General features: G+C 42.7%; 1 protein-coding gene across 1 annotated transcript in view; it reads left to right on the top strand.

Moving 5' to 3' along the window:
* The window catches only part of LOC109922317 (voltage-dependent L-type calcium channel subunit alpha-1S-like), a 139,287-nt gene that overhangs the window by 109,833 nt on the left and 1,785 nt on the right, over positions 1 to 27,669 (top strand). Inside the window, exons 29-39 of the mRNA XM_048611855.1 lie at positions 301 to 429; positions 1,272 to 1,337; positions 1,540 to 1,631; positions 1,965 to 2,124; positions 3,432 to 3,559; positions 4,085 to 4,181; positions 11,245 to 11,347; positions 15,001 to 15,102; positions 18,650 to 18,789; positions 25,136 to 25,264; positions 26,363 to 26,598. Of these exons, the coding sequence (XP_048467812.1) occupies positions 301 to 429; positions 1,272 to 1,337; positions 1,540 to 1,631; positions 1,965 to 2,124; positions 3,432 to 3,559; positions 4,085 to 4,181; positions 11,245 to 11,347; positions 15,001 to 15,102; positions 18,650 to 18,789; positions 25,136 to 25,264; positions 26,363 to 26,598 (1,382 nt within the window). The remainder of the gene's footprint in view (positions 1 to 300; positions 430 to 1,271; positions 1,338 to 1,539; positions 1,632 to 1,964; positions 2,125 to 3,431; positions 3,560 to 4,084; positions 4,182 to 11,244; positions 11,348 to 15,000; positions 15,103 to 18,649; positions 18,790 to 25,135; positions 25,265 to 26,362; positions 26,599 to 27,669) is intronic.

Here is a 27,669-nt window from a genome sequence, read left to right as displayed (position 1 = left end):
GCACTTTGAGATTTCTTGTGGTTATGTAAGGTTTCTCCAATCTCCCTCCCTCAGTCTCCCATTTCCCTTAGCCTCACTGGCTACCCAAACCTTCAAATTCTCCACATCCCATCCTCATTCTCACCCTGTCCCGAACTGCCTATATCCCTGGTTTTTTTTGAACCTCATCTCACTGTCCCTATCAATGCCTCCAAACTCCCAGCCCTAGTCTCCTGTTTGCCCTTTAACTCTCCCCATGCAGTTTGTACACAGCGTGCTCTTTCCTTTTTTGTAACCTGTGTTCTCTTGGTGATTTCTCAGGAGTCAGAGGATAGCTCCCGTATCTCCATCTCCTTCTTTCGTCTATTTCGTGTGATGCGCCTGGTCAAATTGTTGAGCAGAGGAGAGGGGGTTCGAACATTGCTGTGGACGTTCATCAAGTCCTTCCAGGTATAAGAGCACAGCCATGTTAGCTAATTCACAGACTGGACTGCAAACAGCCAATCAATTCAGTAAAGAGCCAGCGACAAGCTGGAGCAGGAAAGAAAGGAAACAGTTAAAGGCATGTAATAATCAGCAGCTCTGTGAGATCTGAGAGCAACTTGTCCAAATGGTGAGAGATTGCAGAGCTCTGAGATACAGAGGGGTCTTGGTGTCCTAGTGCATGAATTACAAATGGTTAGCCTGCAATTAACAAAAATTGGAAAGCTAAAACAATGTTATCATTTAACACGAGGAGGATTGAATAGAAAAGTAGAGAAATAAAACAAAAACTGCAGATGCTGGAAATCTGAAACAGAAACTCGGGAGGTCTGGCAGCATCTGTAGAGAACACAGCAGTTAAAATTTTGAGTCCAGTGTGTGTCAACCATGGCTCAGATCAACTGCAGTATTACTGAACGGTAGCATATGCGAAAGGGGCTGAAAGATCTACTCCTGTTTGTTCATCTACGCCTCTTCCTGATCAAAACAGTGACAAGTTTATTGGCGAGGCTGGCTGTGACCTAAAAGGGTGGAGACCCTGATGTGGGAATAGGATCTGTTCTAGTGGACATTTGGGAGCTGTGTCAGCACCAATATCAGCATCAGCCTTCTCACCATCTAGTAGATACATGCCTCAGGCCACGGGGCTTCATGATCTGACTTCTGCTGAAAAAGGACACATTTTGTCAAATATTTGTGTCAAAAACTTTGTCAAAAATCTCTTACAATAAACTTTGATTAGGGGCCTTTACAGCAATACTCAAATTCTATAAAGGAGTATTGAGTCTTGTTTTTTTGTTTACTGACAGGCTCTGCCCTATGTGGCTCTGCTCATTGTGATGCTGTTCTTTATCTACGCTGTCATTGGGATGCAGGTAAGACCAGGCTCCATTAACTCCACATCCAGCTGAGTGAGATGCTCATTAACCCTCTAACATATGTGATTTCCACAAGTAAGTGAGAACTGTACAAAGATGTCCATAAACCTCAATGCACCGTAATCTTGAAAGCAAACCCTTTCTCGGAGATTCTGTAGAGACATCTGTCTCACCCCTGCCATCTTCTCTTGTTGATCAGGTCTTTGGTAAGATTGCCAATGTGGATGGAGCACAAATCAATCGCAATAACAACTTCCAGACGTTCCCACAAGCTGTGCTCCTGCTATTCAGGTGAGTGACGCCTTGCCCCCTGACCAACTGCCCCCTTCACCCCTAACTTACTGACCCCTCACCCCCTGACCAACTGCCCCCTTCACCCCCAACTTACTGACCCCTCGCCCCCTGACTGACTGGCCTGCTGCCCCCTGATGGACTACTCCATTGCCCCCGATTGCCAGCTCGCCCTGTGACTAGTCCTGTGACTAACCCAGTCTCCTGGCTGCCTGCTCCCTCCCACTTGACCTCTCACTGCAAACCTGACCTTTCACCCTGAGCCCGAGTACCCCCCCACCCCCACCCCGCAGTGCCCCCTGCAGTGGCTGACTGTGTTGTCGCTGTCTCTAGATGTGCTACAGGTGAAGCCTGGCAGGAGATTATGCTGGCCTGCCGACCTGGTAAACTCTGTGACCCTGAATCTGACTACGAACCTGGCGAAGAGTACACCTGTGGAACCAACTTTGCTGTTTTCTACTTCATCAGTTTTTACATGCTCTGTGCTTTCTTGGTAAGTGAGAATTGGCCAGGAGCCCCCTCACCAACGTGTACAGGTCAGGGTGAAAATCTCATCTGGGGGTTAGATATAAGGTCAAAGGAAAGAAACAAGTTATACCAGGGTAGGAGATACATCTTCACTCAGAGAACTGTGAGGCATGCTTTCAAATAAATGACAGAAAACGTCTGTAGGAAGATGGAAACAGATGGGCTCATGATTATTAGCTCTTGATGTTAAGTGTGACCCTAGACTGGTTGGGTGAATAGCTATCTTAAAAATTTGTTCTCAGGTTGACTACGTTCATTGTCCATCCCAGACTGTTCTGAGAAGGTTGGTAGTGAGCTACTTTCTCAAACCACCACAGTCTGTGGACTAAAGGGTTAACTACTAGCAGTAGCTATTGAGCATGTGCTATGTCCTAATGACACCAGGTCATATAGAATTGGAATCTGGATATGTACAGAGTAGATTCCAATGTAGATTGCTGGCGTAAGGTTCCTGCTAGTGGGTTCCCACTGTAACATTCCCTGTGTAGGGTTCCTGGTGTAAGGTTTCCTGTGTAGGATTCCCAGTGCACGGTTCCTGGTATAATGATCTCTCTGTAGAGTTACCTATGTATGTTCCCAGTGTAGGTCTTGTGGTGTAGTGATCCCAGTTTGGATCTCATGATGTAGGGATCCCGATGTTGGATTCCTGGTAATATTCCTTCTTTACGGTCCCGGTGTAGGACTTTCACTGCATGTTCCTTCTGGTGTATGTTCCTGGTCTGAGATTCCCAGTGTAGATTCCTATTTAGGGATCTCAATATGAGTTCCCATTGTAGGGTTCCTGGTGTACGTTCCTGCTTTGACATTCCCAGTGTAGGCTCCTAGTGTAGAGTTCACAGTTTGGTGTTCCTGGTGTAGGTTCCTGGTCTGAGTTTCCCTGTATAGGCTCCTGGTGCAGGGTTCACAGTACAGTGTTCCTAGTGTAAGGTTCCCATCATAGCTTTCCCAGTGCAGGGTTCCTGGTGCAATATTCCCTGTGTAGGTTCCCAGTGTGAGTCCTGAGTGTAGGTCTCGTAAATGAAGGATCTCTGTATAGCTTCGTTCCTGGTGTAGGGTAACCCGTGCAGGATTCATGGTGTAGGGCTGCCAGTGTATTCACTCAATCAGAGAGGACTCAGTCCCATACATGAGTTGCCTGTGCCTGCATTATCCATTCGACAGTGTGCCAAACATTAGACACCTTGTTGTACATTACACATTGTGCCATACGCTATACACTGCATTATATGTCAGACACTGCACCTTATATTAAGTACTGTTATCCTTTCACAGATTATTAACCTGTTTGTGGCTGTAATTATGGACAACTTTGATTACCTGACACGTGATTGGTCCATTCTGGGCCCTCACCACCTGGATGAGTTTAAGAGGATCTGGGCTGAGTATGATCCTGAGGCCAAGTAAGTTTGTTGTAAACACACTCAGACACTCACAGGCAGAATCACTTATAAATGTGCTGACAGACACCACATATATATTCTCAGAAACAAATCCTTGTCACCATCATAGATACATGCTCAAAGACACGTGTACAAACAGTCATACGCACACACACATTCTCATACACAATCTCTCTCTCTCACACACACACACACACTCACATGCGCACGCCACACTCTCAGACACAAACAGACACATACACGCATCCTTAGATGCACACCACATTCTCAGACACCCACACTCCTAGGCATACACCATTACTCTCAGATGCACGCAGACATACATATGCACACTCACTAACTCACACACACCACACTCAAACATGCATCATTCACAGCCACACAGCACGCTCTTACACATACACCATGCAGCCACACACACATGCAAACACGCACCACACTCACAGATACATGCTTTCTTACAGACACAGACACACCCAGTCAGGCAAATGCTCATTTGGTGGTTTTCTTGATTATTCTCCACAGGGGCCGGATCAAACACCTGGATGTGGTAACATTGCTCCGTCGCATCCAGCCTCCTCTGGGCTTTGGCAAATTCTGCCCCCACCGTGTGGCCTGTAAGGTAAGATTCAACCAGACTGAGCTCCTTTTGTTCAGTCAGCACGTGATTGGTTTGCTGGCTGGTGAATCATTGCCCAGAGACTGCAGCCGTGTGTAGTTCAATTAGCAGCTCCTTCTAAGTTTGGAAGCATTAACATGAATGTCTGAAAATCCAGAAGTACCATTTCAGGGTTGTTGATTAATGTTGGATGTTCAAATCAAGGTATTGTGGAGACACTGTTTTCCTCTCATCACAGTTGCCGTGTGATCCACTGAGTATTTTCTATGTTTACTGCTTTGATTTCAGATTTCCAACTTTTATGGTAATATTTAATTCACTACCCTTTATTTTGTATGTCTTCATTGCTTTGTCATTTTCTTCTCGTGTTTGATCTGATGTCAACAAAAACCCATGTCCACAGCCATAGCTCCTTCCTGAACAACACTCTCTAGCTCCATCCTATTCCATATAGATTCCAACTGAAATTCCATCTATTGTATTTCACATTCACCCACGATTATAGATATATCCAGGACATTCAACATTCTTGAATTACTGTCCTCGCTGTTTCCTCAGATGAACCGTCACTATTAATCACTTCCTTAAGTAGCACCAAATCACCCTGTCTCACAGCTATCCTCCCACAGGTTCACCATCCTTCACCTCATTCGATGCTTAAACAATCAACTTTTTATCTTCTTTCACATTTGAAGTATCTCAAGATTCACCAACACATGGGTATCATAAGTAACTTGTGCCCCTTCTGGAACCTACCTGTCCTCCCCTCTGATGCCATCCCTTTTTCTAATTTCCCCCCTTCATATCCCTACACTCACGCTTTTGTGAATTTCAGCCTCAGCATGATGCTGAGCTCCTTTGCTCCTTTGCCTGTGTGCTCACTTCCTCGACCAGTAGTCTTCCCTTGCTAATGGACCTTTTTACTTACCTTCAGTGTTCTCCCTCCCTACCTGCACCCCATTCTCCAGCCTCATACCCTCTTGAGATCGTTTGATTGAGAAATTTTTTAAAATAAGTGCCGCTACAGAAACATGGTTGCAAGGTGACCAGGGCTGAGAACTCTATCTGAGCACATTGAACATTTAGGAAGGACAGACAAGAAAGAAATGCAGGTGGACCTGCACTGATAATAAGAGATGGTATCAGTACATTAATAAGGAAGGATCTCAGATCAGAAGAACAATGGATGCAATCTGGGTGGAGCTAAGAAACAACAAGGGCCAGCAGATAATGGTTGGAATTATTTATGGGCCACCAAGTATTAGTGGTAGTGTGAGATGAGAAGAGAAATACATAGCATGGACAACATAGTTATCATTGGGTGACTTCAATCTACTTATGGACTGGGAAAAGCAATTGAGCACTAAAGCTGTGGAGAAACTCAATGAGTTTCTCATAGAGCCATACAGCACTGAAACAGACCCTTTGGCCCACCACATCAATGTTGACCAACAAACACCAAACTACACTAACCCTGTTTACCTGCACTTGGTCCATAGACTACTATGCCCTGCCATTTTAAGTACTCATCCAGATGCTTCTCAAATGAGAGTACCTCCCTCCACTACCCCCTCAGGCAGTACGTTCCATGTTTCTACCACCCTCTGGGTGAAAACTTTATTTCTCAGATCTCCTCCTAAACCACTCCTCACCTTAAACTTATGCCGTCTGATCTTATACACATCTGCCATGGGGGAGAGGTTCTGAAGATCTACTTTGTCTGTGCCTCTCATAATTTTCTATACCTCATTCAGATTCCACCCTCAGCCTCCTCTGCCCCAAGGAAAGCAAATCCAGTCAATCTCATAACTGAGACTTGCCATCCCAGGCAAGATCCTGATGAATCTCCACAGCACTCTCTCCACTGCAATCATGGCATATCCTTCCTATTATGGTGACCAGAACTGCACACAGTAATCCATCTGTGGCCTAACCACCATTTTATAAAGTTGAAACAAGACTTTCTTGCTCCTATATTCTATGAACAGCTAATGAAGGCAAGCATCCTTTATGCCTCCTTCACCACGCTGTCTGCCTGTGCTGACACCTTCAGAGATCTATGGACTTGTACACCAAGGTCTCTTCGTTCCTCAGTACTCCCTAGGGACCTACCATTCATTGTAAACATCTTTCCCTTATTAGACCTCCCAAAATGCACCACCTCACATTTATCAGGATTAAATTCCATTTGCCATTGCTGTGCCCAATTTACTAGCTGATCAATGTCAGTCTGTAGCATGAGACCACCCTGCTTGGTATCAAGAACACCTCCAGTTTTCTTGTCATCTACAAACTTACTAATTAAACCTTCTATTTTCACATCCAAGTCATTCAAAGGCTTCCAATCACAAAAACAACCCTCCACCATCACCCTTTGCCTCCTATTTCCAAGCCAATGTTGGATCTAGTTTGCCAACTTGCCTTGGATTCCATGGGCTCTTACCTTTTGGAACAGCCTTCCATGTAGAACCTTGGCACAAGCCTTACTGAAGTCCATGTAAAGCACACCAATTGCACTAACCTCATCAACATATTTTGTCACCTTTTCAGAAACTCAATTTGTCAGTCATGCTAACTATTCCTGATCAAGTCCTGCCTTTCCAAGTACTGATTAATCCTGCCCTTCAGAACTTTTTTCCAATTATTTTCCTACCACTGATGTCAGACTAACTGGTTTGGAATTACCTGGCCTTTCCCTGCTGCCCTTCTTGAACAAACCATTTTAGCTATCCTCCAGTCATCTGGCACTTGACCTGTGACCAATGAGGCCACAGTGAAGTATTAAATATCTCTAAGTATTAAATGACCCCAGGGTCCCAGCAATCTCCTCACTTGCCTCTCATAGCAGCCTGGGATACATCTCATCAGGCCCTGGGGATTTATGCATCTTTATACCCTCCAAAACATCTAATACGTCCTCCTCATTAAATCTTAACATGTTCTACAACCTCACCATCCCAACTAAATCTCTGGCTGCAATGTCTTTGTGAATACAGATGAGAAGTATTCATTTAAGACTTCATCCACACCCATTGGCTCCATGCACAGGTTGCCCCTTTGCTCTCTAATAGGTCCTACTCTTTCCCTGATAATCCTCTGACTGTTAGTATACTTGTAAAAAGCTTAGGGATTTTCCTTGATCCTGTCTGCCAAAGATAGCACACGGCCTCGTTGCCCTCCTACTTTCCTTTATAAGCAAGCCCCTACACTCTCTATACTTCTGAAGGGCTTCCTTTTTTTAAATGTACAGTACCTGACATATGCTTCCTTCTTTTTCTTTATCAAAACCTTGATGGCCCTTGACATCCAGGGTTCCCTGGACTTGCTACCTTTCCCTTCACTCTTACAGAAACATGCTGAATTCTCACCCTGAATTCTCTGCAGTGGGTTAGAGATAGTTTTCTAGATTGGTATTTTGAGAAGCTGACTAGAGGGCGTGTTATTTTAGATCTAGTACTATGTAATGAAAAAGGACTAATTAACAATGTTGTTGTAAAAGAACGTTTAGGGATGAGTAACCACACAATATGACAACATTTTATCTTGTGTTTAAAAACAAAGTAATTGAATCTTAAACTAGGTCTTAAATTTAGATAAGGGAAATTGTGAAGACATGAGGCTCAAATTGGCTGAGGCAGATGTGGAAAATACATGAAAAGGCTGTTCATGAGCAATGGATAGTCTTTAAAAGGCGGCACAGTGGCTCAGTGGTTAGCACTGCTGCCTCACAGCGCCAGGGACCCGGGTTCGATTCCACCCTCGGGCCGCTGTCTGCGTGGAGTTTGCACATTCTCCCAGTGTCTGCGTGGGTTTCCTCCTGGTGCTCTGGTTTCCTCCCACAGTCCAAAGATGTGCAGGCTAGGTGGATTGGCCATGCTAAATTGCCCCTAGTGTTCAGGGATGTGTAGATTAGGTGGGTTATGGGGGGATGGGTCTGGGTTGGTTGCTCTGAGGGTCAGTGTGGACTTGTTGGGCCGAAGGGCCTGGTTCCACACTGTAGGGATTCTAAGAACTAACATAGCACTTACAGCAACTGTACATTTATCCAAGATGAAAAAAATTCAAAAAGGTCAATCATCTGTGGCTAAAAAAGAAAGATCAAGATTATATAGGATTAAAAGAAAAGGCCAAGCAAATTGCCAGAAATAGCAGTCAGTCTGAGGATTGGGAAGTTTTTAGTGTTCAACAAAGGAGGATCAAGAAACTGATTAGAAAGGGAGATTGGACTATGAATGTATTCTAGCAAATAAAAACAAACTGTAAAAGCTTCCAAAGGTACATAAAAAGAAACATTTAGCAAAGACTGATATGGGGTCTTCATCTTTTCTCTATTCCCCATTATAGAGAAGCCAGTTGATTAATTTGTGTTTTCACTGAGGAAGATACAAGAAATCTCCCAGAATGAATAGATCCAAGAGACTAGAGAGAATGACGAGTTGAATGAAATTAATATTTGTAAGGAGGTTCTCGTGGAGAAATGAATGGAGTTGAAAGCTGATAGGTCCCCGAGACCAGATATGCTACATCCCAGAGTGTGGAAGAGGTGGCTATAGAGATAGTCAATGCATTGGTAATTATCTCCCAAAATTCTAGTGAGTCTGGAGTGATTCCTGTAGATTGGAAGTTAGCAAATGTGACCCTGTCATTTAAGAAAGCAGCAAGGAAAAAACAATAGGAAATTACAGACCTGTCAATCTTACAACAGTGTTAGGGAAAAAGGATGTGATAAATAAACTCTTAAATAAAAATAATCTGATTGGGCAAAGTTGGCATTGATTTGTGAATGAAAAACTATTATCTGACAGACTTGTTGGAGATTTTTGAAGATGTTACTTACAAAATTAATGTAGTATATTTGGATTTTCAGAATCACTTTGATTATGTCTCCCAGAGGTGGTTGGTGGGCAACTTAAAGCACATGGAATAGGAGGTAATGCACAGGCATTGATTGAGGATTGGCTGATAGACAGAAAACAGAGATTAGGAATAAAACAATTATTCTTACATCGGCAGGATGTGACTAACGGGATACCACAAGGATCTGTACTTGGGCCTCAGCAGCTCACAATATATATCTTAATGACTTAGATGTGGGGACCTATTTTAGTATTTCTGAATTTGCGGATGATACAAAATATGAATTGGCTTCAGGAGGATTGTCTGGAATATGAAAAATGAAACATAATGTGGAAAAATATGAAGTTATCCACTTGGTAGAAAGAACAGATGGGCAAAATATTTTTTAAATGATAAGGAGTTGGAAGGGACCTAGATGTCCTTGTCAATAACTTACTGAGAGCTAACATGCAGGTGCAGCGAGCTATTAGGAAGACTAATGGAATGTTAGACTTTATTGCTGCTCCTACATTTTGATGTTTCTGTGGCCCTCCAGACCTTGCACAAGAGACGAAGAACAACAGGAAAATGGAGTTTTGAAAAATGGTATTGAGTTGCTTGCCCAGTCTCACCTATACCTGCAACAGAAAACATGAGGAGAAAGCAGCCTGTGATTGGGAGAGCAGCATGCAGTAGGAGGATAAACAGCTCCCATCAAAGCTCAGTTTCCAGAGCACAGGAACGGGCTAGAGTAGGCCTGAGTGAATGTAGAGAAACTCTGGGGAAAGTGATTGTGTGTGTGGATGTTTGTTTGTGAGTGACTGTGTGAGATGGGTGCACATGCACATGCACGCACACACACACGCACTCTCTGTCCAAAATCCTATCCACACACTGGGCCAGGAGAAGAGAATATCCAAATTGACAGCACATTCTTCTCTGAGAAATTCTCTCATGGAGCTGGGATCTGAGGGAAGATGGTTCTAATGAAGTCTTGCTGAATCATGTCTCGAAATAGTTTAAGTAGTTAATAAATGTCATTAGTTTGCACCAGTCTGATTTCAGGTCCTCAACTATCAAAAGTACTCTTGAAATGGTATATGATATTTATACAATGGGAGAGGCATAATTTCCCAGAAAAAGCTTAAGGGAGATTAAGGTTCTGTCGAGTTATTGAATACCCAGGAACGAATGATTTGTGAAAAAGAAGATCGCATTCTTTCCCTATCAGAGAAATCCATCTCTAAAACTGCAGTCTCTACTTCTCCTGAACCCACATGTGCTGCCAAATGCCTGGTACATGTAGAGCTCCAATATACCCCTGTACAGGAGACTGGGGTCGTGGATGGATAGATCGGAATTGTTTTCAGCTTCAGGCTCAAAAGTCCTCCAGTTGTCCTCCTGCTCTGTAGCCTGTCATAGGATTAGATTTGGGTTGTTGATATAAAGTAGTTCTCACCCGTGTCAGTAAACACCAACAAACCTTTATTAACTATATACAAGAGATGTAAGACAGGACACCTCTGGGACCCTATACCCTTTGAACTCAATTACATATGATCCATTGACACTAGCCACCCTTCCTCCCTGGACATTGGCATGTTGCATCGAGCTATCCCTTCTCACTATCCTGGCACCTCCCCAGTGCACTGGCAGTGCCCTCTGGAAGCCCAGGCTTGCATTGCAAGGCACGCCAGCAGCAAGCATTGAAAGACTGCAGCAAGGACACTTTTTGCTGAGGCACAGGGCCCCAGCTCATGGATTGGTCCAAGCTGTATCTCAAAGCCGTTTGCTTGCTCCCTTAGCTCTTGCCCACTTAGTGCCCACTAAGCATGCATGCCTTCCCTTCCCTCCTCTTCTCATGCTGCTGTGGGAGTTTTCACGTCCACCTGAGTAGCTTTTTAAATTTGATTTCTTGTTGTCACTTGTACCTAGGTACAGTGAAAAGTTTAGTTTTGTGTGCAGTAGAGGCAGATCATGCCATACAAAGTGCATTAGGGTAATAGAACAGAGCGAGGAACACAGTGTTATAGCTGCGGAGAAGGTGTACAAAAATGACATCAATATTAAATTTAAAATTTGAGAGATCCGTTCAGAAGTCTAATAACAAGTCTTTAACAGCTGATGCACTTTTTCTGAGCTCCAGTCCCAGTTTGTGAATGTGTTTTTCTAAGTTGTACTTTACTGACCCTACTGATGCTGACCTCTCCATTCTCTGTATCTTTCCCAGCGGCTGGTGTCAATGAACATGCCCATGAACAGTGATGGCACAGTCACCTTCAACGCCACACTCTTTGCACTGGTACGAACGGCCCTCAAAATTAAAACCGAAGGTAGGAGAACTGGTGCTGATAGTGAACGTCCCTTGGCTGAAAACAGGCGAAGGCAGTTAAAGGTGAAGCAAGGCTGTTTAGAAGATTGCTTCGCCCTGCAGAGTGTGGGCTGGTGATAAGGGCTGTGACTCCACAATATCAGGACTAGAAACAGCAAAGCTTACATCAAGAACACACAGGCATAGCGGTACTCTTAGTAGACACTTGGGCTCATGATCCAGAAATAGGGGTTGAAATCTCACCAGAATATCTAGGAGAGTTTACATTCATCTGGATTAAAACAAGTTAGTCTAGTCTCAATGATGGTGACTATGAAATGATTGTGGTAAAAACCCATGTGGTTCTCTGCTGTCCTTTAGGGAAGGAAATAAGCTGGTCTGGCCACCTCATGACAGCTGAGCCACAACTTACTCAGACCATTTGACATCATGATCACCTGCAGAGATCTATTATTTGGCCTGTCAACACGTCACTCACACCGTTTGTATGATATTTTGATCTCTCTGATTATAAAGTCTGTACCCGGGTGCTCTCTCCACTTCACCTGATGAAGGGGCAGCGTTATGAAGGCTTGTGATTTCAACTAAACTGGTTGGACTATAACCTGGTATCGTGTGACCTTTGACCATGTCCCATCCCAGTCCAACACCAGCACCTCCACAGCACAGCAATGTGCTGACCTTAACGATCCTGTGCAATGGCTGAACAAGACACTCACTTGTATCAAAACTACTGTGGAACTCTTGACTGAAATAATACCAGATGGACCATCTTGCACCGAGCTCAATACTGGAAATGACAGACACAGTCTCGTCGACCCTGTAAAGTCCTCCTCACTAAGATCAGGAGATTTGTGCCAAAACTGGGAAAGCTGTCTCATAGACCAGCTAAGCAACAGCCTAACATAGTCATACTCATGGAATCATACTTTACAGACAAAGTCCTCGACATCACATCACCATCCCTGGGCATGTCCTGTTCCACCAACTGGACAGACCTAGCAGAGCTGGTGGCTCAGTGGTATACAATGGGGAGGGAATTGCCCTGGGAGGCCACAACATTGTCTCCAAATCCTTTGAAGTCTCATGACATCAGCTCAAGCATAGATAAAGAAGCCTCCTGCAGATTATCATGTACTCCCCTCCCTTGGTTGATGAATACTCCATGTTGAACATGACTTGGAGGAAGCATTGAGGGTGGCAAGGGTGCAGACTGTACTCTGGGTGTAGGACTTCAATGTCCATCACCCCCAGGCGTTGCTTGGCAGTACCACTGTTGACTGAGTAGGTCAAATCCTAGAGGACATAGCTGCTGGACTGGTCCTGCAGCAGGTGGTGAGGGGACTAAAATAAAGGAAGAATCTATTTTACCCTTATCCTCATAGATCTGTTACAATAGTTTTGATAGAAATGATCTCCACACAGTCCTTTATGGAAATTATGTCCTGTCTTCACATTGAGAATACGCTCACTTTCCCACTGTGCTAAAGAACAGATCTAGCAACTCAAGACTGCGAGACTGTGGGCCATCAGAATTGAATTTAACCACAATCTGTAATCTCATGGCCCAGCATTTCCTCCACTCTATCATTACTGTCAAACCAGGGAGATTAAACCAATTAATGGTCCAGACCAAAGTTCTGCAGTCCTGCCATTTCCAGTTGTGAATGGAATCATTAAATCACTAGCCAGAGGAGGAAGCTTGATGAAGGTCCCCATCCTCAATGATGGTGCAGGCCAGATCATCAATAAAAATGACAGGACACTAGATTTGACACTTGAGGAGGAGGCATGGCCTAATGGTATTATCACTAGACTACTAATCCAGAGACCCAGGTGATGTTCAGGGGATCCAGGTAGAAATCCCACAATAGCAGATGGTGAATTTGAATTCCGTGCAAATCTGGAATTTAAATGTTGAATGATGACCATGTCGATTATCAGAAAAACCCATCTGGTTCACTAATGCCCTTTAAGGAAGGAAACTGCCATCCCTACCCACTCTGGTCTACATGTGACTCCAGACCCCAGCAATGTGGTTGACTCTTAACTGCCCTCTGGGCAAATAGAGATGGACAGTAAGAGAATGTGATGGAATACTTGCCAATTGCCTGGATGAGTTCAGCACATAAGAATCTCAACATCATCCAGTGCAAAGCAGTCCCCGTGACGGTACCACATCCACAACCTTCACATTCATTTCCTTCACCATTGATGCTCATTTGTTATAGTGAAACTATCTACAAGATGCATTGAAGAAATGCACTACAGCTTCTTGGACAGTACCTTCTATATCTGTGTCCACGACCACTGAGGAGAATAGGGCAGCAGCTACATGGGAACACCATCATCTGCAAGTTCCCCACCAAGCCATTTACCACCCTGACTTCAAAATGTATTGCTGTTCCATCAGTGTCGCTGGAATATCCTGGATCTCCCTTTCTAATAGAACTGTTAATGTAGACCTGTAATGTCTCTACACCCCAGGACTGCCAGCAGGACAAATGAGAATGGGTAATAAAGGCTCATTCAGCCAGTGATAGCCACATCACAGGAAAGAAGAAAATCAATGCAGAACCTCGGAGGAGGTGCTGGTTATACATGGTGTGGATTAGAAGGGAGACTCAGTGAATTTGAGGGAGTAAGTGACCTAGAGTTGCTCATTGCGACCTCTGAGCTAAGGCCAATGAGTGTGCTCCTATTCCTCCTGTTGCTCTTGGTCCAATCAGAATTTGGGCAGCACTCTGATAGGTGCTGCTGAGGCAGGCCAGAGACTATGGCTTTCCCACCATCAAACAAACGTGCACAATGCTGGGAAGTATTGACCCATGGGAGCAGGGGTGACACTTAGACTCACACATGCACTCGCTTTAACACTTTCTCTCTCACACACATGCAACCATACACAGATAGACACGCATGCTCACTCTTAATATGCTTAACTGCTCTCACCGACACGCAAACACACACACACACACTCTCTCACTCTCTTTCACCCCCTCACTCTCACACACACTCACTCTATCTCTCTTACCCCTCACATACACATACACATACACACACTCTCTCCCACCACCCAAGCGCACGCGTGTGCGCACGCACACACACACACGCAACAATGTACACACAGGTACACATATTCACATAAGCTGACTCACGAGCTATCACACTTACATACACCGCCACACATGCGTTGTCATGCATGCTGTCACATCCACTGACTCTCACACACACAAACTCACTTTTAAACTTACATATTCTCTAACTCATACACAAACACACAGTGGAAGTGCGATTACAGACATGTACATTCTCACTCGTACAGACCCACACACACACACACACACACACACACTCCTGCTGTCTCACATTCACTTGCATGTGCTCACACATATTCATACTCACTTTTAAACTTACTCTTACACACACACAGTGGAAGCAGAGATTACAGACACGTACACTGTCATTCTTGGACACACATTGCAGGGTATCATACACAGATAAGCACATGGGATCCACACATACAGAGGCAGTGGAGGGGTTTATGAGAGTTTTACACAGACTGAGTTTTATATGCCAGAACTGACAGTTAGTTGATTGGTTGTTATGGTTGCATGAATGTGTAATTATCTGGTTTATTCTTTTTGTCAACAGGAAATTTTGAACAGTCGAATGAAGAACTGAGAACCATCATCAAAAAAATCTGGAAACGAACGAGTATGAAATTACTGGACCAAGTGATCCCCCCAATTGGAGGCGAGTGACTGTTAAACATGTTGGTTCACAGAACCAATTTCACTGTGACATGTTCTGTTGTAAACCACCATCATCCTGGGAGTTACCATTGACCACAAACTGAACTGGACAAACCATATAAATATTGTGGTGACAAGAATGCATCAGAAATTAGGAACCTTGCAGCATGTAACTCACCTCCTGACTACCCAAAGCCTGTCCACTACCTACAAGGCACAAGTCATAGAGTCATACAGCATGGAAATAGACCCTTTGTTCCAATTCCTCCATGCTGACCATGTTTCCAAACTAAACTAGTCCCACCTGTCTGTAATGGCCCATATCTGCCCAAACCTTTCCCATTCATGTACTTATCCAGATGTCTTTTAAATGTTGTAACTGTACCTGCATTCACGACTTCCTCTGGCAGATCATTCCACACATGAACCACGCCCTGTGTAAAAAAAAAAAGTTGCCCCTCAAGTCCTTTTTAAATCTTTCTCCTGTCATCTTAAAAATGTGCCACCTAGTTTTGAACTCCCTCACCTTAGGGAAAAGACCTTTGCTATTCACATTATCTATGACCTTATGATTTTATAAACCCTTATGCGGTCACCCCTCAAACTCCTACACACCAGTGAAAAAAAATTTAGCCTATCTAGCCTATTTTATAACTCAAACCCTCCAAAGAAACCCTACAGTGTGGAAGCAGGCCATTTGGCCCATCAAGTTCACACTGACTCTCTGAACAGCATCCCATCTAGATCCATCCCCCTATCCTTGATTTTCCATGCATTTCCCATGGCTAATCTACCTAGCCTGCACATCATTGAAAACTTATGGGCGATTTAGCATGGTTAATCCACCTAACCTGCTGATCTTTGGACTGTGGGAGGAAACTGGAGCACCTACAGGAAACCCACGCAGATACGGAGAGAATGTGCAAACTCCACACAGTTAGTTGCCCGAGGGTGGAATTAAACCAGGGTCCCTGGGGCTGTCAGGCCACAGTACTAACCACTGAGCCACTGTGCTGCTCTATTCCTGGCAACATCCTGGTAAATCTTTTCTGAATCCTATCCAGTTTAATCCTTCTTATAAGAGGGCGACCAGAACTGCACATAGTACTCCAGAAGAGGCCTCATCAACATCCTGTACATCCTTAACGTGACGTCCCAACTCCAATACTCAGAGGTCTGAGGAATGAAGTCAAGTGTGCTAATCGCCTTCTTAACAACCCTGTCTACTTGTGACGCAAATTTCAAAGAATTATGTACCTGAACCCCTAGTTCTCTCTGTTCTACAAGACTTCCAGGGCTCTACCATTAATTGTATAAGCCCTACTCTTGTTTTTTTTACCACAATGCAGTATCTCGCAATTGTCCAAATTAAACTCCATCTGCCACTCCTCAGGCCATTGACCCAATTGATCAAGATCTCTTTGTAATCTTGGACAACTTTCTTCACTGACCACTATACCATCAATTTTGGTGTCATCTGCAAACTTGCTAATCACGCCTCCTGTTGTCTCATTCCAAATCATTTATAATAAATGACAAATAAGAGTGGACCCAGTACCAATCCCTTTAGAACGCTGCTGGTCACAGGCCTCCAGTCTGCAAAACTATCCTCCTCCACCACCACCCTGTGTCTCCTGCCGTTAAGCCAATTTAGGATCCCTTGGCAAGCTCACCCTGAATCCCATGTGGTTTAACTTTACTAATTAGTCTACCATGTGGAACCTTGTCAAAGGCTTTACTAATGTCCAAGTAAACAATATCTACTGCTCTGAACTCAATCTTTTTTGGTAACTTCCTCAAAAAACTCAATCAGGTTTGTGAGACATGATTTTCCTCACACAAAACCATGCTGTCTATCCCTAATCATTCCTTGCCTCTCCAAATTCCTATAAATCCTATCTTTCAGAATCAGCTCCAACAACTTAGCCACCACCGAAGTCAGACTCACAGGTCTGTAGTTCTCAGGTTTCACCTTACAGCCTTTCTTAAATAAAGGTACACCATTAACCACCCTCCAGTCGTCTGGGACCTTGCCTGTGGTTTCAGATGATACAAATATTTCTGTACTCTTTAGTAAATTAAGACAGTAGATTAGAACAAGAGAGTTGGAAGAAAGTGCACCTGCACTGTGGAAAATTAAAATCCAAGACTACCTTGGGTCAAAAGTTGCAGAACTTGAAAAATTCTCAAACTTCAAATTGTCCCAGGTTAATGTCACAGGTTAATGTTGTGTGTAATGTCACTAACCGTCAGGAATGAGGAGCAGAAATGTTTCACAGTCCTAAAAAAGGTGGTGAGATCATAAAATAGACCAAATCTTTTGGTTGTTTGAATGACAAAGTCAATTCAGATAATGCTTATATCAATTTAAACAGACTGAAGAAAACAAGCGTTTTAATATTTAACCTTCACTGCATAGCAGTGTAGTCAACATGATTTTTAAACAAAGGCTAATAGATTGCACTCATAATTCATGCATAAATTGTCATGTGATACAGCACAAGGACAGTGTAATTGAGAAAGTTAAACATTCAAATTCAGGAATGAGGGCAATTGTTCACTGGACTACCATTTCTTTTGAATTATTGACCAATGAACCACAAACAATTGAAAGAAAAAAAGAAAAATCACAAACACTTCAGATCTTGTAATCTACAATGGTTTGGTCCAAACAGGAATAACTAACACTCATCCCTCTATTCTAATCGCTATCAGTGTGGGATCCAATCAGAGCTAGGAAGAAAACCCACATGGTAGTGTCATGTAGCATCTGTCTAGTAGACTAATGGCGACTGCATAAGCGATATCAGTACAGAATACATACATGAGACATCCTTTGACTATTTGCTGGTTTTGGGATTGAAATCACAAAGGCATGCTACTTGCTCCCATTCTGTTCCACGTATATCTTCATTACAATCTCGGACAAAGGGCCTCTTCAGCAGCTCTAAAATAATAAAGTCTGGAGTGTAAAGGAAAACTCCCCACTTGCCTAGTTGAGAGCAGCTCGAACAACACATGATCCAAGATAAAACAGCATGCTTGATTGGCCACATCCTCAAGTATCCACTCCCTCCATCACCAATGCTCAGTAGTAACAGTGTGTACTGTCTACAAGATGTACTGCAGAAATTCACCAAAGATCCTTAGAGAGCACCTTCCAAACCGATAACCACTCCCACCAACAAGGGCAGCAGATGCATGGGAACACCACCACCAGCAAGTTCCTCTTCAATCCACCCACCATCCTGAAATATGTCGCCATTCCTTTGGTTTCATTCCTTCGGTTTCACTGGGTCACAATCCTGGAATTTTCTCCCTTTCAGCTTTGTAGGTCTACCTACAGCACTTGGAGTGCAGCTTACTATCACCTTCTCAAGGAGCAACCAGGGATGGGCAAAAAATGCTGGCCCAGCCAGTAACAACCACATCCCATGAATGAATAAAGAAACCAGGACTCTAGGGCTTATTGTTGGTGAAATGTTTATGTTTTAATATGATCTAGTTGTTTCTATGGCAATAATGAAGCACTAATATTTTCTGTTCAGATGATGAGGTGACAGTTGGCAAGTTCTATGCCACGTTTCTAATCCAAGAACACTTCCGTAAGTTTAAGAAACGTCAAGAAGAATATTATGGAATTCTCCCATCAAAGAAGAACCAGAATCAAAATGAGATTGTGCTCCAGGTAAGGATGATAATTTCTGGGGTTTTGAGTGCCCTGTGAACTTCATCAGGAAGTGGTGGCTGCTGTTGTGATTCTAGTTTGTGCTATGTTGCTGGGGAAATGGTGTGATTTTAACAGTTTGCCATTTCTCTGTGACTGTTATTTCTGTTTCTACAGATACTGCAAGACCTTCTTAGTTTTTTTCCATAATTTTCAGTTTTTATTTCTGGCTTCCAGTATCTGCACTGTGTTTTGTTATTTCTCTGTGATTTGTGCTGGTTTGTTTCTGTTTGTATTGGGACTGCCTTTGTGACTGACACTGGTTAGTCTCACAATGGGTCATGCTGTGCATTGGGAAGTATTGAAAAGGGAGAAACATGGAAAGATGCTCTGATAGAGACCAGATTTCAGCATTTCAATTTCTGGTCAATGGTAACTCCCAGCATGTTGATAGTTGCTATGACATAGGGATAGGAAGCCAAACTAAATCAGACTTGCTAACCCTGGATTCACAGCATAGTGAAATTAAAACATTTGATGACCTCCCTAAATTGCTCAATTGTTCTTTACAAATAACTGGACACTACATTTATAATTAAACCAAAATTAACAAGTTATGATTAATAATGTAACTTCGGTGGAATACAGATGAACTAAAAGGCAATCTAATTAATATCTACAATCTAGGCCCAATCATCTCTGATCATCACATTGAAAGACAGACAGTTAGGGGTTACATTTTTTAAAAAAGGAATCCTAAGTTACCAGCTTGATAACCGTTACAATGACATAGTCATTGATTATTGCAAACAGCTTCCACAGACCTCTGGAGACTTTCCTGATTTCCTATAGACTTTTTCTTTCCCCATAGGACTTTCAATAAGTCGATAACTGGACAATAACTAGACAGAAAAACTAACAAATTCAATCCAGCAGCCTCCAAATCAACACTGCATCCTACCCAAGACTCAGTCAAAACCACTTCATCCTTTGCTGGAAAAGCTCAGCAGGTCTGGCAGCATCTGTGCAGAGAAATCAGAGTTAACGCTTTGGGTCTGGTGACCCTTCCTCAGAACGTAGAAACATTAACTCTGATTTTCTCTTTACAGATGCTGCCAGACCTGCTGAGCTTTTTCAGCAACTTTGTTTTTGTTTCTGATTTGCAACATCCGCAATCCTTTCGGTTTTCACTTCATACTTTGTTTTCTCATTCTTTCTTTTTCAATGTTCTCTGTGGTTGGTTGGCCAGCATTGGACTTGCCTTGATTGACCAATTCTAGATCCAATCAGCTGCCAGTCTCTGAGCATAACGACATCTCAATGCTGTTTGCCTACGGTGTTCTTAAGCAGTAATTAACCTAGATTATCTTTCCAGGTCATTTCCCAACAGCAAACATCAGTCTTTTGTTCCTTTCTTTAAAAAAACAAGCTGCTTCAAAGTTCAATTCTCAACTGCAGCTCACAATTCCAAACCAACAACAGGAGAAATAAAAATAATGATGATCTCAACATAACACAGGATTCAGTGACGGTAATGCCATTGAATGTCAAAGTGTAAAGGTTTGATTCTCTCTTGTTGGAGTTGGCCAATGCCTGGCATTTGTGTGGTACAAGAGTTACTTGCCATTTCTCAGCCCAACTTGAATATTGTCCAGGTCTTGCTGCATTTGAGCATCCAATCAGTAACTGAGGAATGGAAAATAGTTCTGAACTTTGTACCATCAGCAAACATCCCCACTTCTGCACTTATGAATTTATATAACATTATAACAGAATTTATAAGCAAAAGATCAAAGGGTCATAGAACTGATGCGGTGTTGAACAAACCTAAGATGGTTGTTAAATCTTTAATCAGTTAGAAAGGATTAATATGCAAATTTCTGAATTTCTTTCAAATCACTGCCCTGAGATAACTAAAGGTTTTATACTGAGGGAGCTGATAAAATCTTTTACTTATAAATTCTGTGTCTGATGCTACTTCTCTCACTTGAAGAAGCGACACTCCAAAAGCTTGTGTCTTCAAATAAACCTGTTGGACTATAACCTGGTGTCATGTGATTTTTGACCTTGTCCAACCCATCTGACAAAGCCTTCTATATCATTCTGTAGTTTAAGGCTTTCTTCCTTGCTATTTACCACACCATCAATTTTCCTGCCATCTGTGAAACTCACTAATCATACCTCCTATCTTCACGTCTAAATCGTTAATGTACACAACAAACTGCACCGAAGCATGTGGTACACCACTGTACTCAGCCTTCCAGTGACAAAACACCCTTTGACCGTTACCCTCTGCGTCCTGCTACTATTTGCCAAATTGCCCTGGCTCCCATGGACTCTGACCTTCCTAACCAGCCAGCCATGTAAGATTTTGTCAAAAGCCTTACTGAAATCAGAACAGACTACATTAACTGCACTGCCCTCATCTACACACATTGTCGTCTCTTCAAACCTCACTGAGATTTGTTAAACATGATCTCCCTTAGAAAGCCATGCTGACTGTCCTTGATTAATCCTTGTCTCTTCATGTGCAGATTGATTCTGTTCCTCAGTACTTTTTCTAGTAGCTTCCTGACCACAGATGTTAGACTCACCGGTCATCCTTCTTGAATAATACTATCATATTAGATGTCCTCCAGTCCTCCGGCACTCCTTTTGTAGCCAGAGAGAACCTGAAACTTAATGTCAGAGCCCCTGCAACCTCTTCCTCAGCCCTCCACACCAGCCTGGGATGCATCTCATCTAGGCCAAGGGATTTATCATTTTTCAAGCCTGATAAAACTGCTAATATTTCCTCTCTCTCTCTCTGTCTCTCTCTTTCTCTGTGAAGGAGCACAGTCCTGTTCCCTGATTTCAAAACCTACTTTGTCCTTCTCAATTGTAGGTTCAGATGCAAAGTATTTATAGAAAACATTGGCTGTGTCTTCCAGCTCCATACACAGAGATCACCACTTTGATCTTTAATGTGCCCTTCACTTTCCCTGGTTGTTCTCTTGCCCCTAATATATTTATAAAGTGCTTTTGGATTTTCCTCAGTGTTGCCTGTCACTGTTTTTTCTTGTCGCTTCTCTGCTCTATTAATTTCTTCTATTAAGCAATCCCCTGCATTTTTATACTGTCTTGGGCATTTGAGCCTTTGGCTTCTCCCATAAATTTCCTTTGTTTTTTTATCCAATCCTGTACATCTCTTGATGTGCACAGTTCATAGACCCATCATAGAATGATTCTCTGGACTTGTTGGCCACATCCTTCACCTTTACAGGAACATGTTGGCCCTGCACTCTCGTTATTGCCTTGTGAAAGACTCCCACTGCTCTGATGTAGATTTTCCTGGAAGTAGATGCTCCCAGTCTCCTTTGGCCAGATTCATCTTATTAAAATTGGCCTATTCTTCCACCAATTCTATGTGCCGACTTAAAACACTCTCCTGAATACATATTAAGAATTCAATCCCCACACTTTGTCTGGAAATGTTGTTAACCACAAGGAGGTTAGTGTTGAACTCAGTAGTGGAAGTATCAGAATTAGATTTAAGGGATTGGCAAAAGAAGCAATAGCCACATGGGGAGAAATGCTTTCCTGCAGTGAGTGGTGAGGCTTCCAAGAGGGAATCAGATTATAATCTGAAAAGGAAAAATAGTTATGGTCGTGGGGAAAAGGGGTCCAAGTGGGTCTTGTTGATTTGATTCTTCAAAGATCTGATACAGTCCCAATGAGCCAAATAGCTCCCTTCTGTTCTGCAGCCATTCTATGATTAACCAGAGCTGTAGGAGAATATGCTGAGCAGAGAGAAGGACTTGTTAGGAGCAGTTTGTTTGTGCAGCCCCTTCAGTCAATTGTAGTGTAACATTGATGAGACAAAAGTTCAGATCTTGTCTGTCAGAGGCAGGGAAAACCAAACAGTGTTGTTTGTCATTTATATAAACAATTTGAATGAGAATATAGGAGGCATGGCTAGTAAGTTTGCAGATGACACCAAAATTGGTGAAAAATTGGACAGGTTAACCAAGAGTACAATGGATTTCAATCAACTGGGCTAGTGGTCTGAGGAATGGCAGATGGGAGTTTAATGCAGATAAATACAAGGAGTTGCATTTGGTAAGACAGACTAGGGCAGGACTCACACAGTTAATGGTGGGACCCTGGGGAGTGTTGTTGAACCAAGGGATGCCGAAGCATAATTTCTCAGAAGTGGTGTCACAGGTATAGACAGGGTGGTGAAGAAAGCATTTGGCACATTTGCCTTTATTGGTCAGAGCATTGAGTACAGGAGTTGGAATGTATTGTTACAGCTGTAGAAGGCTGTAAGGCTTAGTAGAATTAGTAAGGCCACATTTGGAGTACTATGTACAGTTCTCGTCGCCTTGCTATAGAAGTGATATTATTAAACTAGAAAGGGTGCCAAAAGGATTTAGAAGTATGTTACTGAGACTGGAAGGTTTGAGTTATTGGACAGGCTGAATAGGCTGAGACTATTTTCCCTGGAGTGTAGGAAGCTAAGGGTTGACCTTATAGAGGTTTAATAAAATCACGAGGGGCATAGATAAAGTGAATAGCCAAGGTCTTTTCCCGGGGTCGGGCAGTCCAAAACAGAGGGCATAGGTTTAAGGTGAGAGGGGAAAGATTTAAAAGGGACCTTTCACACAGAGGGTGATGTGTGTATGGAACGAGGAAGTGGTAGAGATGAGTACAGTTACAACATTTAAAAGACATTTGGACAGGTACTTGGGTAGGAAAGGTTTATTTGGATATGGGCTAAATGCAGGTAAATGGGACTAGTTCAGTTTAGGAAACCTGGTCGCATGAACGACAGGTTGAAGGGCCTGTTTCCATGCTGTATGCCTCAATGACACTTTGATCCATGATATGAGTGAGGAGAACTATATCGGTGTCTTTCTCCGTGTAACATTGCACTGAGGTTTGTCTATCAGGTTGCATAATATATGTGGTGGAGTCTGTGATTTGAAAGCTTGTACTTTTTGAGACAGACCCAAATTGAAAAGCGAAGCTGAACCTCTTAAGTTTCTATGGAAACTAAATCTGAATTTGAGATTGTAAGCCAAAATTTCTGAAGATTGAAGCTGCTTTAAATGCATTGAAAGACACAGAGCCATCCCAGGCCAGTTCATGATGTCACTGGTGCAGCACAAGCAGACTGAAGTAGACAGAAGTTCGATCAATGAGAATAGGCAAATTATGCAGTTTCTGTGTCTGCTTCTGTTAGGGATTCACGCTAGCCAAGTTGTCAGCAGCAGAATTGGGGTGTTCTGCAGACATGGGCCATTTTTCATAAAGGCCTGCATGTGGATCTTGGATTAATAATGCACCAATGTCAGCTGGGGATCAGGCCAAATCCCAGAAGAAGGGGAGTTTAAATTTTTAGTGAGAAAGATGAAGATTTAAAGGACTTTGTGACTGAGATTGATGACCGATATGCCAAGTGCACTGCCGACTTATTTCATAAGACTTGTTTGTATCTGCCATTTAATGTGTTTATAGTTTATAATATAGTTTATAATCAAGTCCAATTAGCCTGTTAATTCATGTTTAACTCATGTTGGTTCAGGTGTTTGAGTATAGTTGGTCACCCAGTGAAAATATTCAGTATTTGGTTTGTTTGAATCTTGCACAGTAAAAATTATTTTGTCTTAAACCATGGAATCTTGTGGCTTCTTTTTTTTATTAGTAACTAACTGGAGTTTCTTCTTTAAAACAAAGTCGCTGGTTTTGACTAAAATTATACCAAAATGTATTTGAGGTGAACTGCATGCTGGATCCTGAAAGGGAACTGAGGTATAACAGTCAGGTTTGTCAGACGTCATCCAGAGCACTTTCAACCCTGGTCAACAGGCAACAGAAAAGAATTGGCAACATATGTAGTGGAGTAAATAGAGAGTAGTCAATAGGACGGGTGTGGGTTTTTTTTTATTATTCAGTCATGAGATGTAGGTGTCGCTGGCTAGGACAACATACGTTGCCCATCCCTAATTGCCCAGAGGACAGTTAAGAGTCAACTGCATTACTGTGGGTCTGGAGTCACACATAGGCCAGACCAGGTAAGGATGGCTAAAGGACATTAGCCAACCGGATAGGTTTTTCTGACAATTAACAAAGGTTTCATAGGCATCATTAGACTCTTCAATCCAGATTTTTATTAAATTTAAATTGCACCATCCGTCATGGTGGGATTTGAACCCAGATCCCCAGATCACTGGCTGGATTAATAGTCTACCGATAATACTATTAGGCCAATGCCTCCCTCAGTAGGAGATGAAGATGTAGGGGATAAGTGGGGCTGTTAAGGGATGAGCTGGATATCTGAGAGGTGTTGTACAGTGCTTGACCTTTCATCCTACTTCCACGTTAGGCTGGATTGCGCAGTATTGAGGAGGAGGTTGGTGATAATCTCCATCGAAGTGTATCTGGAGAGCTGCCAGTTGAAGAGGAAGGAGACCAAACAATGGAGGAAGGGGGCTTGGACGAAACAATTTATAGGGTGAGTCACTTCACGGGACTTGTTGCATGGTGACGGTTTCCATGATGATGATCCACATACGTCTTTCATTGATGAGAAGAAACGGTCTGCAGAAATTCATTCAGCATTAAGAGTTTGTACATTCCACCAGATCAAGTCAGAACATCCCATCTCATCGTGGCAGAGTCATGATTGACTGTGATAGTGAGCATAGCTCCCATAGTAACAACAGAGACTGTAAAATGTTCATGGTGAAAAACGGTGAAGGTTAAAGATTTATATTGGATGGTGGTGATTCATAGTGAACATTAGTATCTCGCAAGCACTCACAGTGAGCAATAATACCTCTCAGTAAGTAATAATCATTCCCAACACACACAGTCAGTAATAATACCTCACAGTGACTAATAATAACTTGTAGTGGATAATGATAATTCTCAAACACTCATACTGAGCATTAACAACTCATAACAAGCAATGATAATTCCGGAACACTCATTGGGAGCAATAATGACTCTAAATAATGGCAATTCCCAAAGATTCAGTGAGCAGTAATAAGTCCTGAGCACTCACAGTGAGTAATAACAGAGACCACACACCCAGTGAGTAAAAACAACTCCTCAACACTCACAGTGAGTAATGATAACTTCTACATACTCATTGTGAGTAATAACTCCCAGACAGTCATAAAGTGTAATAATAAGGCATGCACTGGTCAGACCAAAGGGTCTGTTCTGTGCTGTCTGACTGTATGATTCTATAAGTCCTAAACAGTAGTAGTGAGTAATTGTAACTCCTGGACACTCGTATCGAGTAATAATAACTCCCAAGTACTCATATTAAATAATTATAGCTCCCAAACAATGTCAGCAATCACAAAACCAAGATATTTATAGTGAGCACTGGTGATTAATGGCCTCCTCAATAAACACACTAATCAGGAGAGTCCTTGACCTTGTATCTCTTAACAGTCACTGCCATGTCTATTTGTTCCAATTTTGAATCAAGGACAAAAACAGAAACATTTGAATTTTCTTTCTTATGTGGTAACAGTTGAGATTTGATTAATTTCAGTTGTCTCCCTGTTGGTGCAATCCCATTTGAATTCTGTCATTCCAGAGAACGGGTGGTCTGTTTGGAGAACAGCCTGATTCGTATCCAATGAACAGAAGTGGTTCCTTGCAGCAACACATGACGAGCCAGCGACCGTTACAATTCAGCAAATCTGAGGGTGGAGGAGAGGAGCCTGAATCGCCACACAGCAGACTGACAGATTCGCCATTTAACACAACCAGTTTCTTCCCAGCAACTGACAATGCAAACACAAATAATGCCAACAACACAGCCCTAAACAGGTAACTGAGGTATTCTCTCTCTTTCTCACTATAGCCCCACCCTCTCTCTCTCATACACTGCACTCCATCGAGTCCCCACCCTCTCTAACACACTGTATCCCCTCCCTCAATCACACACCGTACCCCTGACTTTTCACACAAACTGTAACTCATCCAACTCCTCTGTTACGCACACTTTCCTTCCTTCAGGACATGAGTGAACTCGATGGGTTTTCCTGACAGTGAACATATGAGCCCCATCAGACAAGCTTTCTCCTCCCAGTTGTTGAATTCAGATTTCGTTGTGTATGCTGGTGGGATTTGAACCCATGTCATCAATGCTTTAACCTGGGCTTTGGAATTACAAGCCCAATGAGAATGCCATTGCCTGCCTGAGAGTGTGGTGGAGGCATGTACTTCTGCAAACATTTAAGGGGCATCTGGACAAGCACTTAAAATGCCAGGACACAGTAAGCTATGGACCCAGTGCAGAGAAATGGGATTAGAGTAGTTTGGTGTTTGTTGGTCGGCATAGACATGGTGGGCCAAAGGGCCTGTTTCTCTGCTGTATGACTCTACGGTCACTTGTTAGGAAGGGGAGGTCAAACACCTCTGATAATTCAAATTGAAACACAAGCCCTCAGTCTGTTACGGCAGGAATAGAGAACCCCTTCTAATAATTAAACCCGAAACACCCAGAAAGCTCGCCTCACCTCGCCTAATCTGTTAAACTGTTAGAGAGAAGTGGAGGTTAAATGTAAGAAAATCCCTGATACTCACTTTATAAGTAACAAGTAACAATTTATATAACACTAACAGTGAACAAAATAACAGAATTACTAACAGACAAAACAATTCCCCCTTAACTACTAACTAGTCCGTAACTGAACTAAATTCTACCGGTACGCTGTTCAAAAAACACACGTCACATTTATATAAACCCAAGTAATAAGAAAATAAATTAAAACTTAGTCTCTGAAAGTCTACACACCTTTCTTCTGCTATTCTCAAGTCATAAACGCTTTTCTTCCACTGATCCGGCTGTCAGAAGTTTACTCTGTGAATTCTTCTGTGAGGACTCTCAGCTAGAAG

Source organism: Rhincodon typus, chromosome 25 (assembly GCF_021869965.1).
Source record: "Rhincodon typus isolate 14 chromosome 25, sRhiTyp1.1, whole genome shotgun sequence".
Classification (NCBI taxonomy): domain Eukaryota; kingdom Metazoa; phylum Chordata; class Chondrichthyes; order Orectolobiformes; family Rhincodontidae; genus Rhincodon; species Rhincodon typus.
The sequence above is the reverse complement of the archived record's forward strand: the minus strand, read 5'-3'. Positions and strand labels throughout refer to the sequence as shown.